The sequence below is a fragment of the Salminus brasiliensis genome, chromosome 24 (assembly GCF_030463535.1).
Source record: "Salminus brasiliensis chromosome 24, fSalBra1.hap2, whole genome shotgun sequence".
Classification (NCBI taxonomy): domain Eukaryota; kingdom Metazoa; phylum Chordata; class Actinopteri; order Characiformes; family Bryconidae; genus Salminus; species Salminus brasiliensis.
Genome location: NC_132901.1, coordinates 17,711,553 through 17,732,487, shown reverse-complemented (window position 1 = coordinate 17,732,487; position 20,935 = coordinate 17,711,553). Strand labels below are relative to the sequence as shown.

The 20,935-nt window shown below is 41.2% G+C and overlaps 1 protein-coding gene across 1 annotated transcript; it reads right to left on the bottom strand.

Moving 5' to 3' along the window:
- Positions 1-3,020: 3,020 nt before the first annotated feature.
- Positions 3,021-20,683, bottom strand: ltb4r2a (leukotriene B4 receptor 2a). Its single transcript, XM_072670382.1, has 5 exons — positions 20,436-20,683; positions 6,330-7,004; positions 5,901-6,101; positions 5,352-5,395; positions 3,021-3,353 (listed from the first exon to the last, which is right to left on the bottom strand). The coding sequence occupies exons 2-5, from the start codon at positions 6,993-6,995 to the stop codon at positions 3,044-3,046; spliced, it is 1,221 nt and encodes a 406-aa protein (XP_072526483.1). The 5' UTR covers positions 6,996-7,004; positions 20,436-20,683; the 3' UTR covers positions 3,021-3,043.
- Between the last annotated feature and the right edge of the window lie 252 nt (positions 20,684-20,935).

Genomic DNA, 20,935 nt, shown 5'->3' with positions numbered 1-20,935 from the left:
CTCACCATCTCTAATTTCCAGTTTAACTAACCCTGCAGTACGGAGGCTGTACTTTAACTCGCCTACCTCTCTTTCTGAGTTCAAAAGGGTGCTCTATTACAGCCACCAAGAAAGAGATTCAAATAATATAGGGGTGATTTGAGTGACGTATTCACATAACACTGTAAAACAGTCTTCAGGGTAAATTCTGAGAAATATCTCTGACTGAAGTGACCAAAAGCATCCATGGCACATTTTATTTTACTCTGCATTAGGCTGCATCCAGCTCTTCCGAACTGTAATAAGTGCCAAGTCATGAGTGTCCAACAGAGGGCAGCCTTGGCTTGTTCCAGACACCTGATGGAGCTCATACATTTAAACAAGTTACCCATTTAACTCATTTTAGGTATACGTCTTAAGTCCTGTTTTGACCACCCAGCGCTTGGCAACCTCATTGTGGACCTCCAACAGGCATTACTTTAAATGGTTCACGTAACAGGGGAATTCCACCAGTTTTATTAAAGATTTCTGCATACTTCAGTAACGTTTCTGTAACGTAAGATTGCAGTGTTGCTTGTCAAGGTGCATGATGTAGCATTGTTGAGGAAATTACTGATTGATTTCTTTACAGATGTAGCGAATGGAAACAAGGGGACGCCATGTCTACAAGATGGGGACTGTGAACTATTCTGACTGATAAGCTTCACTATAATCAACGTTTTACACTAAACTACTAAACTAAGTGGCTTTGTTTACATCTCTTTACATCTCATACATCATGTGACTGCAACTTATGGTATAATTGAGTCAGACCAGTGTTCCTAGCATCAGACAGTGTTTCATTAAGAGACGGAATGAGCAAAATGAGTGACCTTAGTGACATAATGATGTTGCCAGGGTTTGCGGAGTACAGTGGACATAAAGACTTGTGGATTTGAGGGCCGGAGAAGAAAGATGAGAATCGCAGAACCAAACAGATGGGTCATATCCAGGTAATTCACATGTGAATTCATCAGTGATGTGTAAAAAGATATCTGAGCACACGTCACACACCAGCCTCGGTCCTGAATGGGCTACAACAGCTGAAGCCCATGTTGTATGCTAATGCTTTCAGCACTAGTGGGTATACCAGAATCAAAACTGGACCACTGAGGAGCGGAAAGTCATCGCCTGGGCTCTTCTGCATCACCGGGATGGGAATTTTGCGCAAGCAACATGAGTCAAGGGAGTCCTCCTCTTTGGTGTCAGCAGTATAGACCAGTGGGAGGGTGTGTCTAGGCCAGAGGGAGTGGAAAAGGCTGCTGTTCAGCAGTTACACAATGCAAATATTCACAAGTAAGAAAATCCTGCACAGCACTTCCAACAACTTGTAGAATCCAGATTTCTTGATGTCCTGGAGGCCAGAGGAAACCCACCATGGTACTTGATAGGAGTACCAGCTGTTGTAGTTCTATCCATGCTCCACCCACAAATTCATACTTTGGTAAGAACTTTGTAGTGAGGTTAGACAAGCTTTACAGAACATTGGCAAAAAATCACATTCAAAAATGTAAGTGATTTTGAAATTTAGGATTTCAATACTGATATAGAAAGAAGAAAAGGTGGTATTTCACCATCTCTAGTTTCCAGTTTAAAATGCTACATTAGCTCTAGTAAGTAACTGAAGATTAACCACACCAAAATGCTACATACCAGTTCAAAAGTCCACCAAAAGTGGTCCTTTTATGGCATCGCTTGAAGGGCGTTTTCACACTAGAGCCTTTTTTCCAGACCGAGGTCCACTTGCCCCACAAGTTCAGGACGCATGATCAAGTGTGAAGACTGCTTTCGAGCCTGGGAGCTGTCCAGAGCAATGATATCTGGTCCTCCTAAAATTGGTGGTCTGGGGTTTGCTTCTAGTGAACACTGGTGCAGTCCACTGCAGATGTGGAGGCTGTCCACTCCCGGCTCTGTGTGTGGGGTTATGTGGAACTGCAGCGACTTATCGCCAGCATGGCTAAAAGCCTTCTTTTCTGCCAGAACAGCCTGAACAGCCAGAACTGTTCCTGCACAGTGAAATGCCATGACCCCAGGTCCTAATATTCAGCAAAAGTGTGCGCAGAAAAGTGATGTTCGAAATTGCACACTTGATCCACGGTTTGTATATAAGCAAACCAGTGATAATGAGCCCCTCCCCCAAAACCCCATATTTGGGACCCTTTTTTTAATGGATGCAAAGCACCTCTTACACCTGCACTGTAATGCGCTTGCATCTACCAGATTTACCAAGAAGGCACCCAAAAACTCTGCAAGAAATGATATCCTAGCCATGAAAATCCTCTAAATCTAGTCTAGATTATTGATAATTATATGTTATATTAAATTATTACTATATATACTATATACTATACTATTACTATATATATATATATATATATATATATATATATATATATATATATATATATATATATATAATTTTATACAATATATATATATTTTATACAATAAAAGTGTCTTATTACACTGGCAGATCATTTTGCTTGATTCAAGCATAATTTCTTGACTATAAATTATCATTTTTTCTGAATTAAATGAAATAATCTGCCAATAGAATAAGACACATTTAGTAGACTTAAAACGAGATAAAAAAATAGAAATAAGTTCTTTCATCTTATAATATTCCTACAAAAATACCTACAAAAATACAAAAAATTAAATATTTATATTACATTTAAGCGGATTTCCTTTCATAAGATATCATTGTTTTGCCCTCAAATCTCAAATTTGTCATTTTAATGTAAGCTTGATTACTCAACATTAAAATATGATCTATCTTACAAAATGAACATTGCTTAATTAATAACGCACTGTATTAATAACTTAATATTGTTTTTTACAAATAAATTGTGTCGAATAGGTTCAATTTTGCCAGTGTTCTGTAAAGCTCTTCTATCCCCATAATACAGGTAGCTGCTGTAAAAGAGCACAGCTGTGGACAGACTGTCTAGTGCTGGGCACAACTGCAGTGAACAGCACACGCTGTGGTCCGGCGAGTGAACACTAGTCCAGTTCTTATATTCAACTACTTCCCATTTTTAAGAGGAACGACTTTAACGTTGGAGCTGGTGTTGCCACTAGTGGTCGAATCGCTCTCTTTGTTACGAAGCTCCTCGTTCTCTGCCTTTTCCCCGCTGCGGTCTCGGCTGTTCTGACGGGTTTTGCGGGATGTGGAGTCCAGGCCTGCAGCTTCGAAGAGACGTGCCATGAAGGCCACTCCTGCGTCCCGGATATAGGCCTTCCCCACCAGGGTGTAGAGGACAGGGTTGATGCAGCTGCTGACGAAGGCCACTGTGGATGTGAGGGCTCTTAAAGACCTCCAGATGTGACCAAGACTGAAGAGAGAAGAGCGAGGGGAGAAGGAGGCTTAGTAGTTTGCTCTCATATTTAAAGCAGATGCAGAAAAGGTACGGATAATATCAGGGTAGGGGGTAGGGGGACAATAAATAGGTCAAATTGGACAGAACACCAGGGGTAGAAAGAGTGCAGGGACCTTACTCTGCCAAAAGGTTTTTTTTCACCAAGATTTCTGCGTATCTACATGGTTAAATTACAAACAAAGGAATTCAGAGTGATTCCCGTCTTCTTGAGTCAGAACTGTTCACAGTGGTGGTGATAAGAACCAGGCACTGACTTTTCTCTCCTTTACCATCATCAACACTGCAAAAACAATTCAGAGGACACCTATATATTTTCTGATGGTTTTGGATAGTAAATAAAATGGCTATATTTGTGTTGAAGTCATGGCAACTCCCGATTAATATCATCACCACTGTAAAGACATTTGAGTCAGTATGTTTCTCTATAATAAATGTACAATAATGTCACACCAAATCAGTATAAATGACTCACATCTCAACCACTTAACTCTGCAAAAACTAAGATCCAAATTCCACAGTTTTTTACAGTATGATATGAACATAGTATGGAGCCAAAATTATGCCTAAGATTAAGCACAACAACACCATCAACATTTGAACCCATCTCTAAATGGGAAGATCTAATGTTCCTCCCATTCCCTCTTCACTCTTGAATTACTTCTGCTTCGAAACTGAACTACAGTGGAAATGCTCTGTTCTACCAGCGGGAGAACCACACTCCTTTCTTTGGTTCTAAACCAGCTCTGGACGCCAGGTAGGTCTGGAATGGACTGTAAGATATTAAACATCATAAAGTATAAAACAGTCTTTAAAAAAGTTGCTCCAAGTAAATCAGCTTAGAATTTAGTCTGTTTTTTAGAAGCTGTTACTAAAGCAGTGATTTTACTGCTGCTTACTGTTGTGGATTAGTGTATTAGTCTTTATACACTAATCAAGATCGGATCGGCATCTGTAATCAGATTGCATTAGGTGTAAAAATCCTTGATCGGGGACATTGCAGCTTTCAGGTTTACATTAGTTCATTAGATTCTGTATATGTACTTCACACTGATGTTGGTAAATTCACTGCTGTGCTTTCAAGCACATTATTTTCAAAGGGATGCAAAGCTCACACATGGAATTTTGCTGTGCGAGTCTAATGGCAGACGATGAGTCTTAAAAAGTCGGCCAGTGGGAGAGCGTCTGGGGTGCGTCTGGAAGTTCCCCCTCCAACATTCTGAACGCAAGTTGTATACCAGTCTATAAACCTATCGCGACCTGTCGAGGAAAGCTTTAGCATGAAAGCAGGTGCCAGCCTTAAGCTGGTCTTCCAGGTTTGCAGGTATCAGTATTGAAACGAGCTAAGAAAAGGTAGCCTTTGAAATTAAACCTGAAGGGCTGACATGCTGTTTCCACACTAGCCAGGACACATATGCAGACCCTCCCTGGCTACTGAGTGGCCTCCCACTTTTGCACCTGACCGGGAAGTACTGCGCATACAGACAGCAGCTTGCATGGTCATGAGTGGTCAAGCACAGTGTGAAAACAGCTTTAGTCTATGTCTAAGTCTGTTCCTCCAAGGCTGTTGGGAGACTATCCCTTTAATTTCATCAAAGTTGATTTCAAAACACAGCGCAATACGAAACAGGAGGCTGCTGGAACTTGAATCAGGGAGTTATTGCTAATGCCAAGGATTTCATGTCATAAAAAGGATTACAGCTTACAGCTGAGTGACATGTCTGTATCTCGGATATTCAACGATCTGTTGCAAATTCCCACAGGTTCCTGCAGATTTTTTAGGAGCACTTTCATGCTAAAGCAGAAAAGCTGAAGGATGTGACAGCTATGCTAGCTATTACCCTAACCTCATATGCTAGAAATAAGGTTTTGATATCCCGGTCATGGATTTGGAAAGACTGTTCTGGTAAAGCATTAGGAGTTTTATTTCAGTCAGGCCATGTGAGGGTAACTTACTTTTCTTTTAAAGGAGATCCTGTCGGAGTTACCGCCTCTGCCACCTGTGGATATGGAACACATGTCATCATGCTCAACAGGCATAGTAATAGGCAGTATTAAGAAATCATCTACTAGCAGGAACAGGCGTAACATTGCTATGAGTCCTGTATTGATCTGGAACACAGTCTTTCAGCTTTGCAGTTTGCAGTGGCCTAACAGCAGTCCAGTAAAATCCTGAGCTGTATGCTCTATTCACTATAATGTGCACATTTAGCGGCATTTTTTATGTGGTTATTATTATTATTTTAATCAAACCCACCCTACAACTCTTGCAAATGCACATGGGGGACTAAGCTTATCAGGCCGGTTACTTAATTGACACAGAACAGAAATTTAACACATCAGACGTTGTAATTTTGTAACCGTCCGCATTTTCAGATAGCGTCATCATTTTTAAATACTATGGTATACAGTATTACTATTATACCGCCCTCTACGCTACTCTAACTCTAGTCCCAATAATGTACAACCCTGTATATACATTCACACACACACAGTCTCGCACACCTGCACCATGTTGATGACATGGTAGGGCAGCCAGAAGAGGCCGAAGGTGATGACGATGGCCAGAATGAGTTTCTCGCTGCGGATCCGTCTCCGGAACTTTGTCTTGCGAATTTTGCGGAGGATGCACAAGTAGCTGCCCAAGATCAGTCCGTATGGCAGCAAGAACCCCAGAAACGTCTCCATACCATACTGCAGTACAACCTGAAGTACACATGAGAAAGAAAAACGTACAGGGTTATGACTAAAATAAAAAGTAAAGGCTGGGTTTCATATAGACACATCGATGCTTCTGTAATTTGTGTGTACATATATATATAGAGACATTACACATAATAAAGACATAATTTAAAATCTTTCAAAAGGCCCCATTCTGCATAAAAGTGCTTGGACCCCATGTATTGCCATGTACTGTTGCTTTAGCCAACTTACATATCCTGCGTGAGGGTGCTCGCAGCTACACACGAGACTTTTCATTCCAGTGACATTAGTCTCTTTAGTTCTCCGCTGAGTCAGTTCTCGGAAAACCAAAACAGGTACGGCCAGGGCTAGGGCCAGAAACCAAAGCACCAGCAGCACCCGTACCACTGTCCTCCGAGTGGTCAGTCCTCTGAGGTGCTGTGGCCACACCACCGCCACCAGCCTGTGCAGGCTCATTAGTGTGATCAGGAATATGGAGGCGTACATGTTGGCGCAGCAGAGGTAGAACATCACCTTGCACATAGCGAGGCCGAAAACCCAGCCTTGCTTGACCAGGTAGACTATGAAGAAGGGTGTTAGGGCTATAAGGGAGCCGTCAGCATAGGCCAGGTTGAGGATGAGGAGGGTGGTGATGGAGCGGCGGCGCGCCCGGGCCATGATGCTCCAGATGACGAAGAGGTTGCCGGGAACGCCCACGAGGAAAACGATGGTCAGGATCAGGGCCCCACCTATGGCTCCACCGTTGTTGCTCATGATGGTCTCGGATGAACTTACTGGAGATGTGGTGAAGATAGAATATTTGGGAAATTGGGTAAAGGATGTGAGGTGGCTGGGCGATACTGGAGAGATGGGGAGCATGACAGAGGACGACGTGGTGGCTGTGTTGTTCAATGCCATGATGATGATCTGAGAAAACAACATCAACAACAATCAGTGCTTATTGGGGACACACTTCATCTTGTTGGTCCCCTAAGCTCACATACACTACTACAAATTCCAGCCTAGAACCATTGGTCTTCACCATGCTATTTGTTGTGTATTGTATGGTATTCCTCAGCATTGTCAGCATAGCCATATTCATATAATAAGGACAAAAGTATTGGGCCAAAATCCAGAGGATTAAAAAATAGCTTATCCTGCTTTTGTTGGAGTAACTGTCCCTACTGTCCGGGGAAGAAGGCTTTCTACAAGAATTTGAAGCATTGCTGTGAGAATTTGACTGCATTCAGCAACAAGAGCATAAGTGAGGTCAGGATGTTGGATGATCACCATGCCACCCTATCCCTAACTCCCCAACTCATCCTAGAAGTACTGGATGGAGCACCAACCATCATTCCAGAGAACACAGTTCCACTGCTCCACAGATCAATGCTGAGTGGTTATATACCCCTCTAGTCCACACCTGGCATTAGGCATGATGCCAATAGGTTCATGTTTATCTGCTCCAGAGAGTCCTATTCTATTGGTTGTACTTCTCTAGAGGGACTAGACCAGCTGTGTATGTGTATTTGTACATCTGTGTCAGCAATGGGTGCAACTTCAAGTATCTGCAGTGCTTTCATTAGAAGGGATGTCCACAAACAGTGTTTACAGAGCCTTATACAAAAAGAATTACACCAAAGAACCCCATGCGAAGAACCAGGCAAAATATTTCTATTATATATATTACATCTTTAAAAGGCTTCATTAAGTGGTGATGGTTCTATATAGAACCATGACTCTTAGGGTTAAAGACAAGGTGAATATCTCCAAAACATCTACAGACAGTCTTTTTAGAATAGTCATATTTGTCATAGCAGGATTACACAACAGTTTCCTGCTGAGCTTCGTTGCTACATGGCTGGAACTCTGCAGACTTTAGTGTTCTCCCCACTGTGACACACCTGCTTTAGGTCAGGAAGGACTTAATGATTACCTGATGAGTTGGTTCAGGTCTCCTGAAGCAGAAAGAGTTTTAAAGCCTGTGGCGATGATGAACTTTATGATGTCGTTATGAAACATGTAGCCTAGAGCAATTCATAAGACGAAAACTATGTACTGGGACTGAAACCAAGATTTATGGGCCTTATATCTTCAGGGACGTGCTTCAGCATTTCAGCTATTTCGCATTTTATTTATTTTTATTTAAATACTTTCAAAACCTGTACCCAGATAGCATGCCCATGCAGGGCCTGTATGGTTAGCCAATCGCAGGACCTTTCCGGAGACGTAAGCACACAGCCTGGTTAGACTATTGATCTGCATGTTCCTGCAGCTACATTAACCACTGCTCAAACTGCTTACGTCCCGCCTACTCACCACCACTATTGGTCTACATCAAACATTGGTCAAACTGCTTACGTCCTGCCTACTCACCACCACTATTGGTCTACATGTATCTGCAGTTACATCAACCATTGATGAAACTGCTTACGTCCCACCTACTCACCACCACAGTTGGTCTACATGTACATGCACCTACATTAACCATAAGTCAAACTGTTTCCCACCACAGCTGATTGACCACAGCCTCAAAATGCTAATGTAAACACAAATGTAAATGAACACAAATCAGTTTGGTTTTACTTGATTTTTTTTTATGAAAATATACTAAAAAAAAACACATGTAAAACACATACACTGAAGCCCCCAGTGACAACATCCTAACCATGACGGACAGCTGTGTGTCTTCAGTGTCCTCTTTTTAGAAAACAAAAAAACAAAAAACAAAAGATAAGATCCAAGTGCAAGGATGAGAAGTATGAGACCAGCCAGTATTGCAGACACCTTCTAGCCAATTCCAATGGAAGCAGATAATCAATGTTATGTACTTCACCTGTCAGTGGTTTTAATGTTCTGGCAGATCAGAGGATGTGTTTTGTACTACTGTTGTCTGTCTGTGTGTTCCTGTGTATTATTCATTGTAAAGCATGAGGGTTATTATTGGGGCCAAATTATGATGTTATTAGTATGAGGTCAGTGCCATTGTCTTTGTTCGTTGGTGATGTGCAGTTTCTCTAATCTAACTGTCTGTACTGAACGCTTTAGAAATCTGGCCTTTCCTCAAGCCCCATAAGGGCCAAGGCCCACCGACCAGACAAGCGCGAACAAGCCACAAATGTTTGGCTGGTGTGCCACGGCTGTTGCTGTTGGTGTCCGGAAGTATTCGGTTGATTTAGTGTTTGTTCGTTTGTTGATGATGTTCGGACAATTGGCCTACAAGGCTTTTCCACACACAGCTGCGCACCCACTGAAACTCAGCTCACGCTTTCCTGGTTACCATAGCAACCAGCTCACTGATTCTGCTGTTTAGCTCATTGATTTGCTAATCGATAATGGAATCATTTTGGATGGAGAGGAGTTACGCATTGCCAAAAACAGGCAATATGTCAATGCTGAATGGTTCTTTACCTGGTTGAAGGGTTCTTTGTTATAGGGGGGGAGTTTTGCAGATGGTTCCATGTACGGCTTTTTACAAAACATCTCTGTTTAGCACTAAGAAGAGTTCCACAAGTCCAAGACCACAAGACCACTTTGTAGTACTAGGCAGAACTCAGAGTGTAGTTCAAAGTAATACAGATATGCTCAAATCGGATTGGCAGGCCTATATATATATATATATAGTGGATAACCCCTAGTTGTTTATTGTGCCAAGGCCATTTTTAGGAAGTGTGAAATACCCAGTTGGTCTATAATCTGCTAAAACCTTAAAACCCCTGCAGTGTTCCCAATGCCTTTGTTCTTTTTTATGTTAGTCAGACACCAGCAACGATGCCCGTGGAAACTTAATTATTGGCACTACAGGCAAACGCAGTCACCTGTAGTGCTTTCTGAAGAGAAGGCTAATTATAGAACACTGCTTTGCTGTGCAGCACACAGGAGCCTGTTTAAAATAACCTTGGCCTAATTACTCATCTGATAGGGGTCTTTACATAATTAAGAAAAAACAGATGTGACCATGAGGTGTTAGCTTAGCTTGATTTGACAGGGAAAGGAAGCAGACTCCTCTTTAATGGGGCCATTTGTAGTGTGAGAGAGACAGAGGAAGAGTGTTTGAGCGAGAGGCTGTACGAGATAAAAGATAAGCAGTCAGCATGGCACAGGAGCTGAAAAATGAGCAGATACACATACACATTCAAACACACCCACACACACACACTGATGCAGTGGTTAGTAAGTGTGTGGTCACAGAGCTGACTCAACAGAGGACATTTGTAGGAAGGAAATGTGGAGCAGGTCTGCAGTTACAGTGGTTTTGTAGAGTTGCACGCCAGCGGGTATAAACTGAATTTGGAGGGAGATTCGAGTCTATAGTTAAATTAATATAGAATAGATTTATGGCAAGATTTAAGAAAAAAAAAAAAAATCCACACTCTTATCAATGTGCTTTTTGTTGTAAGTTTTTGGTATGTATTTTTGCCTAAACCGGCACAGTACGCACATCACAGTTTGGGACATGCAGTCATACAGAGACAGATGTGAGCGAACATGATGTGGAACCAAATTCCACAAGCACAATCTCCACCTGCAAACCTTCAACTGCAAGCCAGTTAGCAAGTTAGCAACAATCCATGCTAAGCTTAGCTCAGGCTGATTGGCGTCCGACCATGGCGAGTTCAAATAATATACAGGAGCTAACAGACCCACCTCCAAAGAAACACCAGACAACTGTTATTGCCTTTTTTTAACAGCTTAAAGCAACATTATTATATTATACTAGAATTAGTATTTTTTGCTTTAGAGCTCCCTCTACAGTTAGGGAGTGTAATTCACTTTTTGCAGTACGCCATTGCAGTGAATGCAGATCTTGCTATGAGTTCCCCACATGGGCAACTGTATACATGCATTTCTGGACAAGTTGAGAGATACAGAATTGTCAACTGTGGACTAACTCAAAACAGTTGTATCAAAGGACTTTACACTGACATCACTTCACTGAGTGGTTCTGTGTCCCTCAGCTTGTCCAGAAATGCATGTATACAGTTGCTCATGGAGGGAACTCATAACAAGATTTGTTTTCGGAAAACGCAGCGTTACGCAGTTCTGGTGAGAGATCTTGTGCCGCTTCACCAAAGTTATATAGTACAGTGGCAGTGTTCCGGTCTGAATTAGCAAAGACAGAGTCGCCGTTCTTCCTTTAACACAACATTTCAAAAGCTGCTATTTTAAGGTACTTTTTAAGGTACTAATTGCTACATAATGCTGCATAATGTCTTTACCCTGGTAAATGTGAGTGTGTAAGCAAGTGAGTGAGCGTGTGAGTTGGTAGTACAACTGAACTGGGAGTAATGGGAGTAATAGGGAAGGAGGCACAAATGGGCTCTATGCACATTAGGTCTGAATGAAGAAAACCTTTAGACATTATACTAGCAGTCCAGCTCCTGATTTTTTCTGAGAACGCTTAGCTAGTTTGAAAACATATGGCTTGTTCAGCTTAACCCAGTCGTGTGCAGACCGAACGCCACCTTGCACAATCTGTTGTACGTCGGTTAGTTTGCCAACCTGCATCAGTGCCATCTGTGTATCACGATGATCTACACAGGTGTAATCTACCGAGTGCACGTGCTAAGGGACAGCTTGATAAAGCTAGAGCTTAATCCTCATTGGCTAGACAATTTACTGACACCTATGACCGTTGTTTCTTTTTAATTTAAAATGTAAATCTCTGATGTTTGGCCTATGTCTTACTTCTTTACTTCTTTGCCTTTGTGTTATTGTATTATTTTTTATTATTTAATTTGTAATGTATTAATATGTATTAATATGTATACATATGTATTAACATGTATACATATGTATAATGTATTAATATGTATATGTATTATTATTATTATTGCTATGAGAAAAAGGTAGGCCTCTCTTGGAACCCATCCTGTATGTATCAAAAACTTTACATACCCTATTCAAATCTGTAACCTTCTATTCATTATTATATATTTCACGTGAGAGAGCATTCACACACTGATCAGTAACATTACATAACATTAAAACCACCTCTTTGTTTCTACACTCCTTGCAGCTGGGTTCAGTTTTGTGGCTGAAGCTTGCCTAACCATTAATCTGACCACATTGACCCTAATCTCAGGCTGTAAAGGCTGTATGGCGCTTCACTTTTCCTCAACGATTAATGACAGACTGCTTTTGCATTATCTGTTAAATATCTGTTATACCGGCCTGTTAAACGGAAGTTGATCTGCCAATAACCCAGAAGACATGCGGGCACAGAGGCTACTGTTTTTGGCCACTAGCTGTATCCGAAACTGAGTCCTATTCGCTAAACAGTGCACTACTTTGGGGTACCATCACTCTGTAGTGGTGCCAAAATTTCAGTGCACTGTAACAATCCCACAATGCACCATAATATGTAGTGTGCAGACGGTGTACCCTTTTAGACATGGAATACCCGTAATCATCCATCATGTTGTTTGGCTTAAAGATCTGTGTGCAGCTTCTCTGAGGAAGGCCGACGTTCAGCCTGTTTATGTGACACACTCAGCAATGAGCTCACACACATAACGAGGTGTCCGCCACCTGGGCTGTTTCTGTTCCCTATAATAGTTCTCCGTATAGTGATCTGGATTTTAGTGAGTAGGGAACAGGACACAGATTCGTGTTACTGCACTAACATGCAAACACTGCTGTGGTTAATGTTGCTGGTAGAGAATAAGGCAAGAGTCTGCTAACTCACAACAAGAGATGCTATGGGTTAACCTTGCTATCAAACACTGGACTAGCCAAGACAAAGACTGACACCAGTCTTAATTTGGTAAAAACATGTATTTCTTTGCCTATAAATACTACCTAAAACAAATGTTAAAAAATGACTTGCTAGAATAGCATGGCCAGGCATTGTTTAACACATGCAGTACTGAGGTAACAGTGGTTGAAGTCACTCTAAATTACTGTCCCACCATTCTGTTTTGCAGGGATGTTTATTTTTGCTCTTACGTTGAATGACTAAACCACGAGATATGGATGCGGTTTGAGCAGGTTGAGAGACGTTTGGGGCGTGTATTTACAGAGATGAGCTCGGTGACAGGTTAAGACCAGTGTTAGCAATGCTAGCTTAGCACCTCCTGTTTTAAACTAAAGGAGCTAAATTCAGATATCAAATATGTCAGGCCTGATTGACAGCCCCTGAGATAAATAACAATAAGGCTAGAGTTATTTATTTTGTTCTTTAAAGCGTTTAAATACTTTAAAAAAAGGTCTAGGGCCCTTTTAGAGTATTTTTTTAACATTGTATAAATGTGTGCATAATTAGCTTATTAAAATATCATGATATCAACACCTGTGGAAAGAGGCATTTCCTATACATCAAGGTATCATTCTGTAGGAATTTTCTATTATTTTCTATTCTATCAGCTCATAACCCCTGTGAACTGAGGGCATTTGAAGAATTTGACAGTAGAGCTGCAGAGGATGCTAATGTTTAAGTTCTTAATAGAATTTCAGAATTCATCCTAAGGACCAAGAGCCCTTCGAGCTTCAAGTGTGGCTCGGCTTGACCCGCCATGTTTTAGGATCCACAGAGGACAAGCGTCCAGGCTTTTTTCTGTCCTGGCACCGAAGTGGTGTAACGAACTTCCCCTGGGTGTCCGAACAGCAGGAAGTCGCTCGCTGTCTTCAAACACAGACTGAAGACCCACCTCTTCCGAGAGTACTTGGGCGAAGTGTAGTGTTGAGTATTGTGGTCTCCATACTGACCTTTGTGTTTAGTAGTACATAGGCTTAAGAGGTATCTTCGGATCCTAGTCTAAGGGTATTTTCTGAGTAAACAGTGAATCACTTTTGTAAGTCGCTCTGGAGAAGAGTGTCTGCTAAATGCCTTTAATGTAAATGTAAATCACAATCACAAGTCTTTCACATCTGCTTTTATGCGGCAAAACACTTGTAAGTTCTGTTTCCTGGTTTCCTAGAATGCCTGCAATACCAAAATATTCCTTCCAGCAGACAGAAACACAGTAGAGTTTTAAAAAGGGGGTGGTGTGGTGCAACAGATAACACCACTACCTGCCAGTGAGCTACCACACCATGTGGGAGACTGGGGTTTGATTCCTGGTCTGGGTGGCTATGCTGCGCTACACCAATTAGAGTCCTTGGGCAAGACTCCTAACACTACATTGGCCCTCCTCTGTAATACAAGTAATCTTCGTAAGTTTCTTTACTGTTTTTCAGATTGGGGTGTAGGTTTCATGTCGTAGCATTACTGCGACCACGTGTAAGTACTGGTGAGGTTAATGTTGCTGCTACAGCTTAAGGCAAGAGTCTTCTCTTTTAATTTCCTTGTGAGTAAATAAAGCTAAAAGTTCTAATAATGGGCCAAATACTGTAACATGACATATCATTTACCCCAGCTGCAGTCGGTCTGCCAAGACATGTTTGGTATCTGACCTTTTGCTGGACCGCCTAGCGTGCCGGCCCAGACGAGGCAATTTCACTTACTGACTGGCTGATGGTCTAGACTATGTGCTGCCGAGACGAGATGTACTCTTAGGTAAGCTGAGTCTGAAATTCTTTGCTTTGTTAGGATCACTATCTCAGTGCTAGCAGTACTACCGTGGCATTAGAATTGTATTGCAGCATTCGCATCAATTCTGCGCCGACCACCAGGCCTCTCCAAGCAGCGCTACCGCGGTGTTAGCATCACTACCATGCAATTAGCATTGCTTCCGTGGCTTTAATATTCCTATTCCGTTGTTTGCGCCACTTCCGCGCCAGCCGCCGGCCTCGCCCAACATTGCTACTGCAGTGTTTTTAACGCTATTGCAGCGCATGCATCGCTTCTGTGCCTTTACTTTATGTGAAAATGACATTTATTATGCCTCTTTTATGTTTTATTATGAAACATAGCCAATGTCATGTTATGCCACAGCACCTTTTTAAAAATAAAGAGCATATATAGTGGTCCCAAACTTCCGATTTTTGTTCCCATTGTTGAAATGCCATTGAAGATACTATGCAGTCAATGGCGGCCCTGACAAATACTGACTTCAGCAAATAATGTGAGCTAACAGGCTAACAGGATTTTCCAGTGAAACTTTCCACTGACAAAGCTTTAAGCTGTAGTGTTCAGACTTCATGTAACATTTGACCAAGTCTGATTTTCACAGTAGGACTGTAGTCACACTTTGCTGACATATCTGCATATTATACTGTAATTAGAGCATAAATATGCTAATATACTACCTAGAGTGGGGCTAGTGAAACTTGGCTTACATCTGCTTACATCTCTGAGCTTAGATGTCAATGTGTAATGTTCGTTAATACAATAACCTCTGATTTATATATTTCACACCAGCGCTGCACTTTTTATTTACTACAACATGAACAGCACTGAAAATTTGTATTGACTGACTTTAGCAAATAAAGTCATAACTGACTTTAGCTAACAGGCTAACAGGCCTTTCCAGGGATATTCAGTGATAGACAGAATAAGGATTAGATATTTATTGAAGCAGGCACTAAAAGTACTGTCCAAATCTTTGGCAATCAGAGATCATGACTTCTATTTATTAAATCTGATTATCTTGGTAGTAAGTGTTTATTGGGGACTTAGACAGAGTCTCGGTTTTCAAATCTAGGCTGAAACCCCATCTGTTCAGTTTAGTTTTTGGTAATTAATGTTTCCCCTTAGATAAAGGTTGCAGATCCAGGCGTTCATGGACACAGGGAATTGTAGTATACTGAGGAGCTGTCGTCTCACTGCTTGCACGCGATCACTCAGGTTTGTGTACGGTGGAGCAGATGGACGCCAGTGTTTCGGGGTGCTTCCATGTCTGTGTTACCTTCTGGCTTTCTCCTTTTAATTAGGTTGTCATAGTCAGACCTGCCGGAGTCGTCAGACACACTCTGATACTGCTCAACATTCTCTGCTCTTTACAAATCCATTCAGAACCTGCTGGTAGACTGACCGCTGAGGTCTCCTCTACTTGAATCAGACCATCAGACCAGCTGCCACCTACCATTTCGACCACCAGGCTCCCCCACCACCCATGCCAGACCAGCTGCACACCTCCTACCACTGCTACCTGCCTAATGACCATGTTAAAACCTGAATGGACTCTTAACTATGTTGCTCACCTGAGCAGTACAACAGTGTAGATGGTTTGGTGACTTTTATCCATAATTTATCAATAGTTCTGATCAGAGGAGGACGGGTCGGGTCCCCTTTGTGAGTCTTTGTTCCTCCCAAGGTTTCTTCTTCCAGGGAGTTTTTCCTGGCCATAATCGCCTTTGGCTGCTCACTGGGGTCTTAAGTTTTCATGTCCTTTTATGTTGTTGATTTCTTGTCTTTTTACTAATTACTGACACCAGTTGTTTATGTAGCATTTCACCACTACAGCAGCTGCTCTTTATTTTACCTACAAGATGACCAAATGAAGACGTGATGGGAAAGCCAAAGAAACGGCTCCCCTCTATGAATCTGCTTATTCAGCAGGGTGTATTAGCTTTGATGTTAATTTCCAGTCAGTAGATGAGACTAACCAGACATTTCTGTGATGTTTTTTATGTATCTCACAGGGGAGAGTGACCTCAGAAGTCCTGACCATGAATCACAGCCTTACAGACTTTAGTGTCCAAATTGGAAACAGAAGATTTTAAAGGGCCCATATTCTTGCATTCTGTTTCTCTAGCCCTTGAAGTCCTTAACAGCTAGTAACGTAAGCAAGTGGCAACAGAAACATCTACAGCTGTTTTGATGGAAATACTGTACCTAAAGCAGCCACCATTCATTGAAATATGGTTAAACAAGTGAAGTGTATAAGTATGTTTGTAGAATCCATGAGGTGGGAAGCTTCAGCCAATAATGGTTCTATAACAGTAGTGGAACACATTTAGGTGCAATGTAGATCCAATGTGAAGTTTTTCACCAATGTGAACAATTACCAGGCAAAGAACCATTGAGGTATCTTTGAGGTTGAAGTTGTTGTGGTTTTTAACAGAACCCTTGCCTTTAATGAAGAACCACAAGGAACCCCTTATTTTAAGGGTAAGGCATTAACTGAGACATGAGGGAAATCAGTATTACAATGTTCCTGGTAACACCAACGTTTAGGTGTTACTTGCTGTTCTGTCTGATATTGTGTAGCCAAACATACTAATTGAAATACTAAATTATATACTAAATATATATATATATATATATATATATATATATATATATATATATATATATATATATATTTAAATCTGGTAGTTGTTATTAACACGGTATCATACTTTCATATATATATATATATATATAAAGGTGAAATGGAGATGGGACATATACATTATATTATATGTGCAAAAGTATTGGGACACCTGCTCACTCAATCTTTCTTCTGAAATCAAGGGTATTTAAAAGAGTTTATCTTGCTTTTGTTGGAGTAGATGTTTACAGCAACTCTATACTGTCCAGGGAAGACTTTCTACTTGCATTGCTGTGAGGATTTGACTGCACTCAGTGACAAAAGCGTTAGTGAGGTCAGTAACTAGTGGCCCCAACTCACCCCCTAACTCACACTCTGTCTTTCTCTCTCTCTCTCTCTGTATATATATATATATATATATATATATAGAGAGAGAGAGAGAGAATGTTGTCAATCTATTGCAAAGTTTAAGTGCGTTAATCACAACAATATTCAATGTGATTAATTAATTCTGATTAATCACAAGTTGAAATGCTAGCTAGTGCCTAATAAACTGTCTAGAGGCCTTTGTCGTTTTTTCTTATGATATCTAGGTGTAGTTTTGAGAACTTTAGTCTCAAACACACGAAAGCTTTGTCACAGAAGCATTAATAGAGAAAAAACTTTAACAAGGTTTAAAGAGATAAATGGACAATCAGTCAGTTGGCTGGATGAAGCTAAGAGCTAAGAGAGGAGCAGCTGTGTGTGTGTGTGTGTGTGTGTGTGCGAGAGAGAGAGAGAGAGAGAGAGAGAGAGAGAGAGGTGAGGGAGGGGTAAGAGAATGAGACTTAGTGAGCTCAACAGTAGTGACGATGTGTTTATATCGCTAAAGAAAACACTAATACGTCACTGGGCCCTGTGAAGAGAGAGACCTACGGGAGGAAGATGGGGCCAAACTTTGTGAGAGGATTAATCTGTGTTACACACGATACACTAACAATATCCTCTCAATAGAACCCTAAATGTTTCTAAATGGCACCAAACAGGGTTCCAGGTCATACATATATCTTTTTAATCAAATGTAGGATATTAGCATTTTGAAAAAAATTTATTCATAGCAAAAACTATTGATTTAAATGTTATCAAATGAAACTAAAGTGCTGTAAAATTTGAGATCTTGTGATTCACTGAATCAATTAGCAAAACTGTCATCAAATCAGTGTGAGCTCAGAGTGAGATTCATGCTTGTGTCACGATGGGAATACGTTTTCCTGGCTGTGCTCCCCTCCCTGATGGCGAGACCAGACTTGAACAGAGATGAGCGAACAGGCCCTTCTTGTTCTTTTGCTCTCTCTGCTGAGAAATCTTGTACGTTATGTTTCCCTTTCTTTCCAAAAGCAGACATGTTGCATCAGGAGTGGGGTAGGTAATGTGGACCAACAGTAGGATTTGCTTTTTGACATTCCTTGGCCATTCCAGCTTGGCCAGATGTGTGCATTCCACAGTCAAATCCAGGCCTGGGTTCGATACGTGTGTAAATACAGTATGTGGTTGACAGCGTGAGCACACCCTTTGACGATCACACCCTCTACAAAAACAGTAAAACAAAAAAAAAAAAGAGTGGTAATGGGTGTTTATGAGGATGTAACAATAATCTCCATAAACCCCTGGGGTGTATCACCATTAGTATGTGCGTGGTGGAGAATGGGCGGACTGACACTTCCTTAGTAACCAGAGTAAACAAACATTAAAAAGCTCGTTCTTGACTTGAACAACAGATTTAAGCTGTAACTACAAAGTCGTTATTACTGCAGGGATGTCAGGGATGCTATTTCTGCCAACACATGCAGTGCATAGTACGACAAGTCAGGACGCTTCAACAAAAGACTGGTTTTACCATCACCACACTCTCCGCCAAAAGTTTCTAAGCAACACTAGCTTTGTTAAAGGTGCTAAAGAATGAATTTGAGTGTTTTAGGTCATTTATAAGTATAAACGTGAAGTATGTGACTTTAGTTTGGGCGAAAAAAACTCAGACACAAGACTACAAGCCTATTTACAACCGTGTTATTTTATCTTAGGCAAGAGGCAAGGAACTGATTTTGCTTTTATTAAAAAAAAAAATATATATATATATGTATAAATCTGCTGTTATTGGCTGGATTACAGCAATACGACCAGCTCGCATGAGACAAATATTATATTACAGTTGTAACACTGTAAAAAAACAAACAAAAAAAAACACTTATCCTTACTGTCCACTTGTTGTGTCCTCTCAGCGCAATGTCCCATCTAACCTGTCCATGTTGGGCCTGTATGGGTAGCCCAAATGAGAACCAGAAAGTTTGGAGTGTGGAGTTGGCCTGCTTTACGTTATGTTTTTTAAAACATCTTACTGCTTCTGGATTTGCTTTGGCTTAAATTCTACCTCCATCTGCATTTTACTACAGCTGTTAAATCTTAGGTCTACATGATTCATCCACCCTCCTAGTTTAGGAGTGTTGAAAGAATTCAAGCTTGCTCAATGTGCAAAACATAAAGGCAATTGCCTTAGCTGCACAAAACCACCTGTGGTGTAGAGCGGTGTCTCACCCTGAACCGATTTGATGCTAATGCTTCCAACCATGTCATTTACAATAATTACATGGCTTTCAATACTTGGAATGATTCCTCCAAAATAAGGTTCTCCCCCTGCATATGGCCACGGACCAAGAATTCTAACTTCTCAAATACACCTATCTAATCTCTAGTCTGCTGCATCATTTTGACAGATACGAAGAGAACATTTCATTTATAATAGAAGTCAATGGGCAGATGCTTAAATCAGCGGGGCTCCTGATCTTGTAGTAAGCACAGGGAAATTACTGCCAGCGTTAATCGAACATATGCTAAAGATGCAGCAGATAACAGTCAGGTTTAAAAAACAATGATGAATTAAAACTTCATTACTTTATAATTCCTGTAAAACTACACTGTTAAAAAGGGTTCTTTAAGGGTTCTTCAGTAAAGACAATGGTTCTATATGTATAAATATAAGCATGCCAACTCGAAAAACCTGTTAAATGCTTAGAGGGTTCTTCAGATTGGTGGAAGATTGGTGGAAAACCTGTTGTAGGTGGTTCAATGTAAAATTAAACAGGGTTCCACACGTTCCATGAGACTAAGAACCCTCTCAGGTGTGAATGAATCTGTACCTCAGACAAAATGAATAATGAGAATTTGTGTGTGTGATTTCAGTCCTCACCTGGTTTGGAGAGAGAAGAGCTGGATAACAGCAGGAAGAGCACTAGAAACTTCACATGGGAGGATTCACACAGACAGTGATGGTCACGTTAGGTGTTTCACTTCTTCTACTTCTTCTACTTGGTGAAAATAGGTGGTTTCCCGTTTCCTGGGTCTTCTCATTCCTACTCCCTCAGACAAGTCCTTTACCGTCTATATTCCGTCATGTCTGGATCTCCTCCTTCCTTCTCTTCCCTCCACACTCCACACTTTCTCCCCTGCTCTGGCTGCAGCTTCAGGCTCCAGAAGAGCATAGGTGGGGTTTCTCTTTCCGCCACTCCACTTCTTCCTTTCTCCTTATCTGCCCTTATCTCTTACCTTTACATGTTATCTGCACTCGAGCGTGCCTCCACTTGCTGTCTTTACGCTGAGGAACCTTATAGTAAAGGTTACGCACATACACACATCCAATGCCCTCATTAATTACACATACACACACACACACACACACACACACACACA

What these genes read in the sequence shown, in the direction of transcription:
- ltb4r2a (XM_072670382.1), bottom strand. Translation starts at nt 6,995, where the DNA reads ATGGCATTGAACAACACAGCCACCACGTCGTCCTCTGTCATGCTCCCC. An exon ending in AGCACCCTCACGCAGGATAT is followed by an intron (nt 6,102 to 6,329) that starts GTAAGTTGGCTA and finishes TGTGTACTTCAG; the next exon opens with GTTGTACTGCAGTATGGTAT. An exon ending in ATGTCATCAACATGGTGCAG is followed by an intron (nt 5,396 to 5,900) that starts GTGTGCGAGACT and finishes CCATATCCACAG; the next exon opens with GTGGCAGAGGCGGTAACTCC.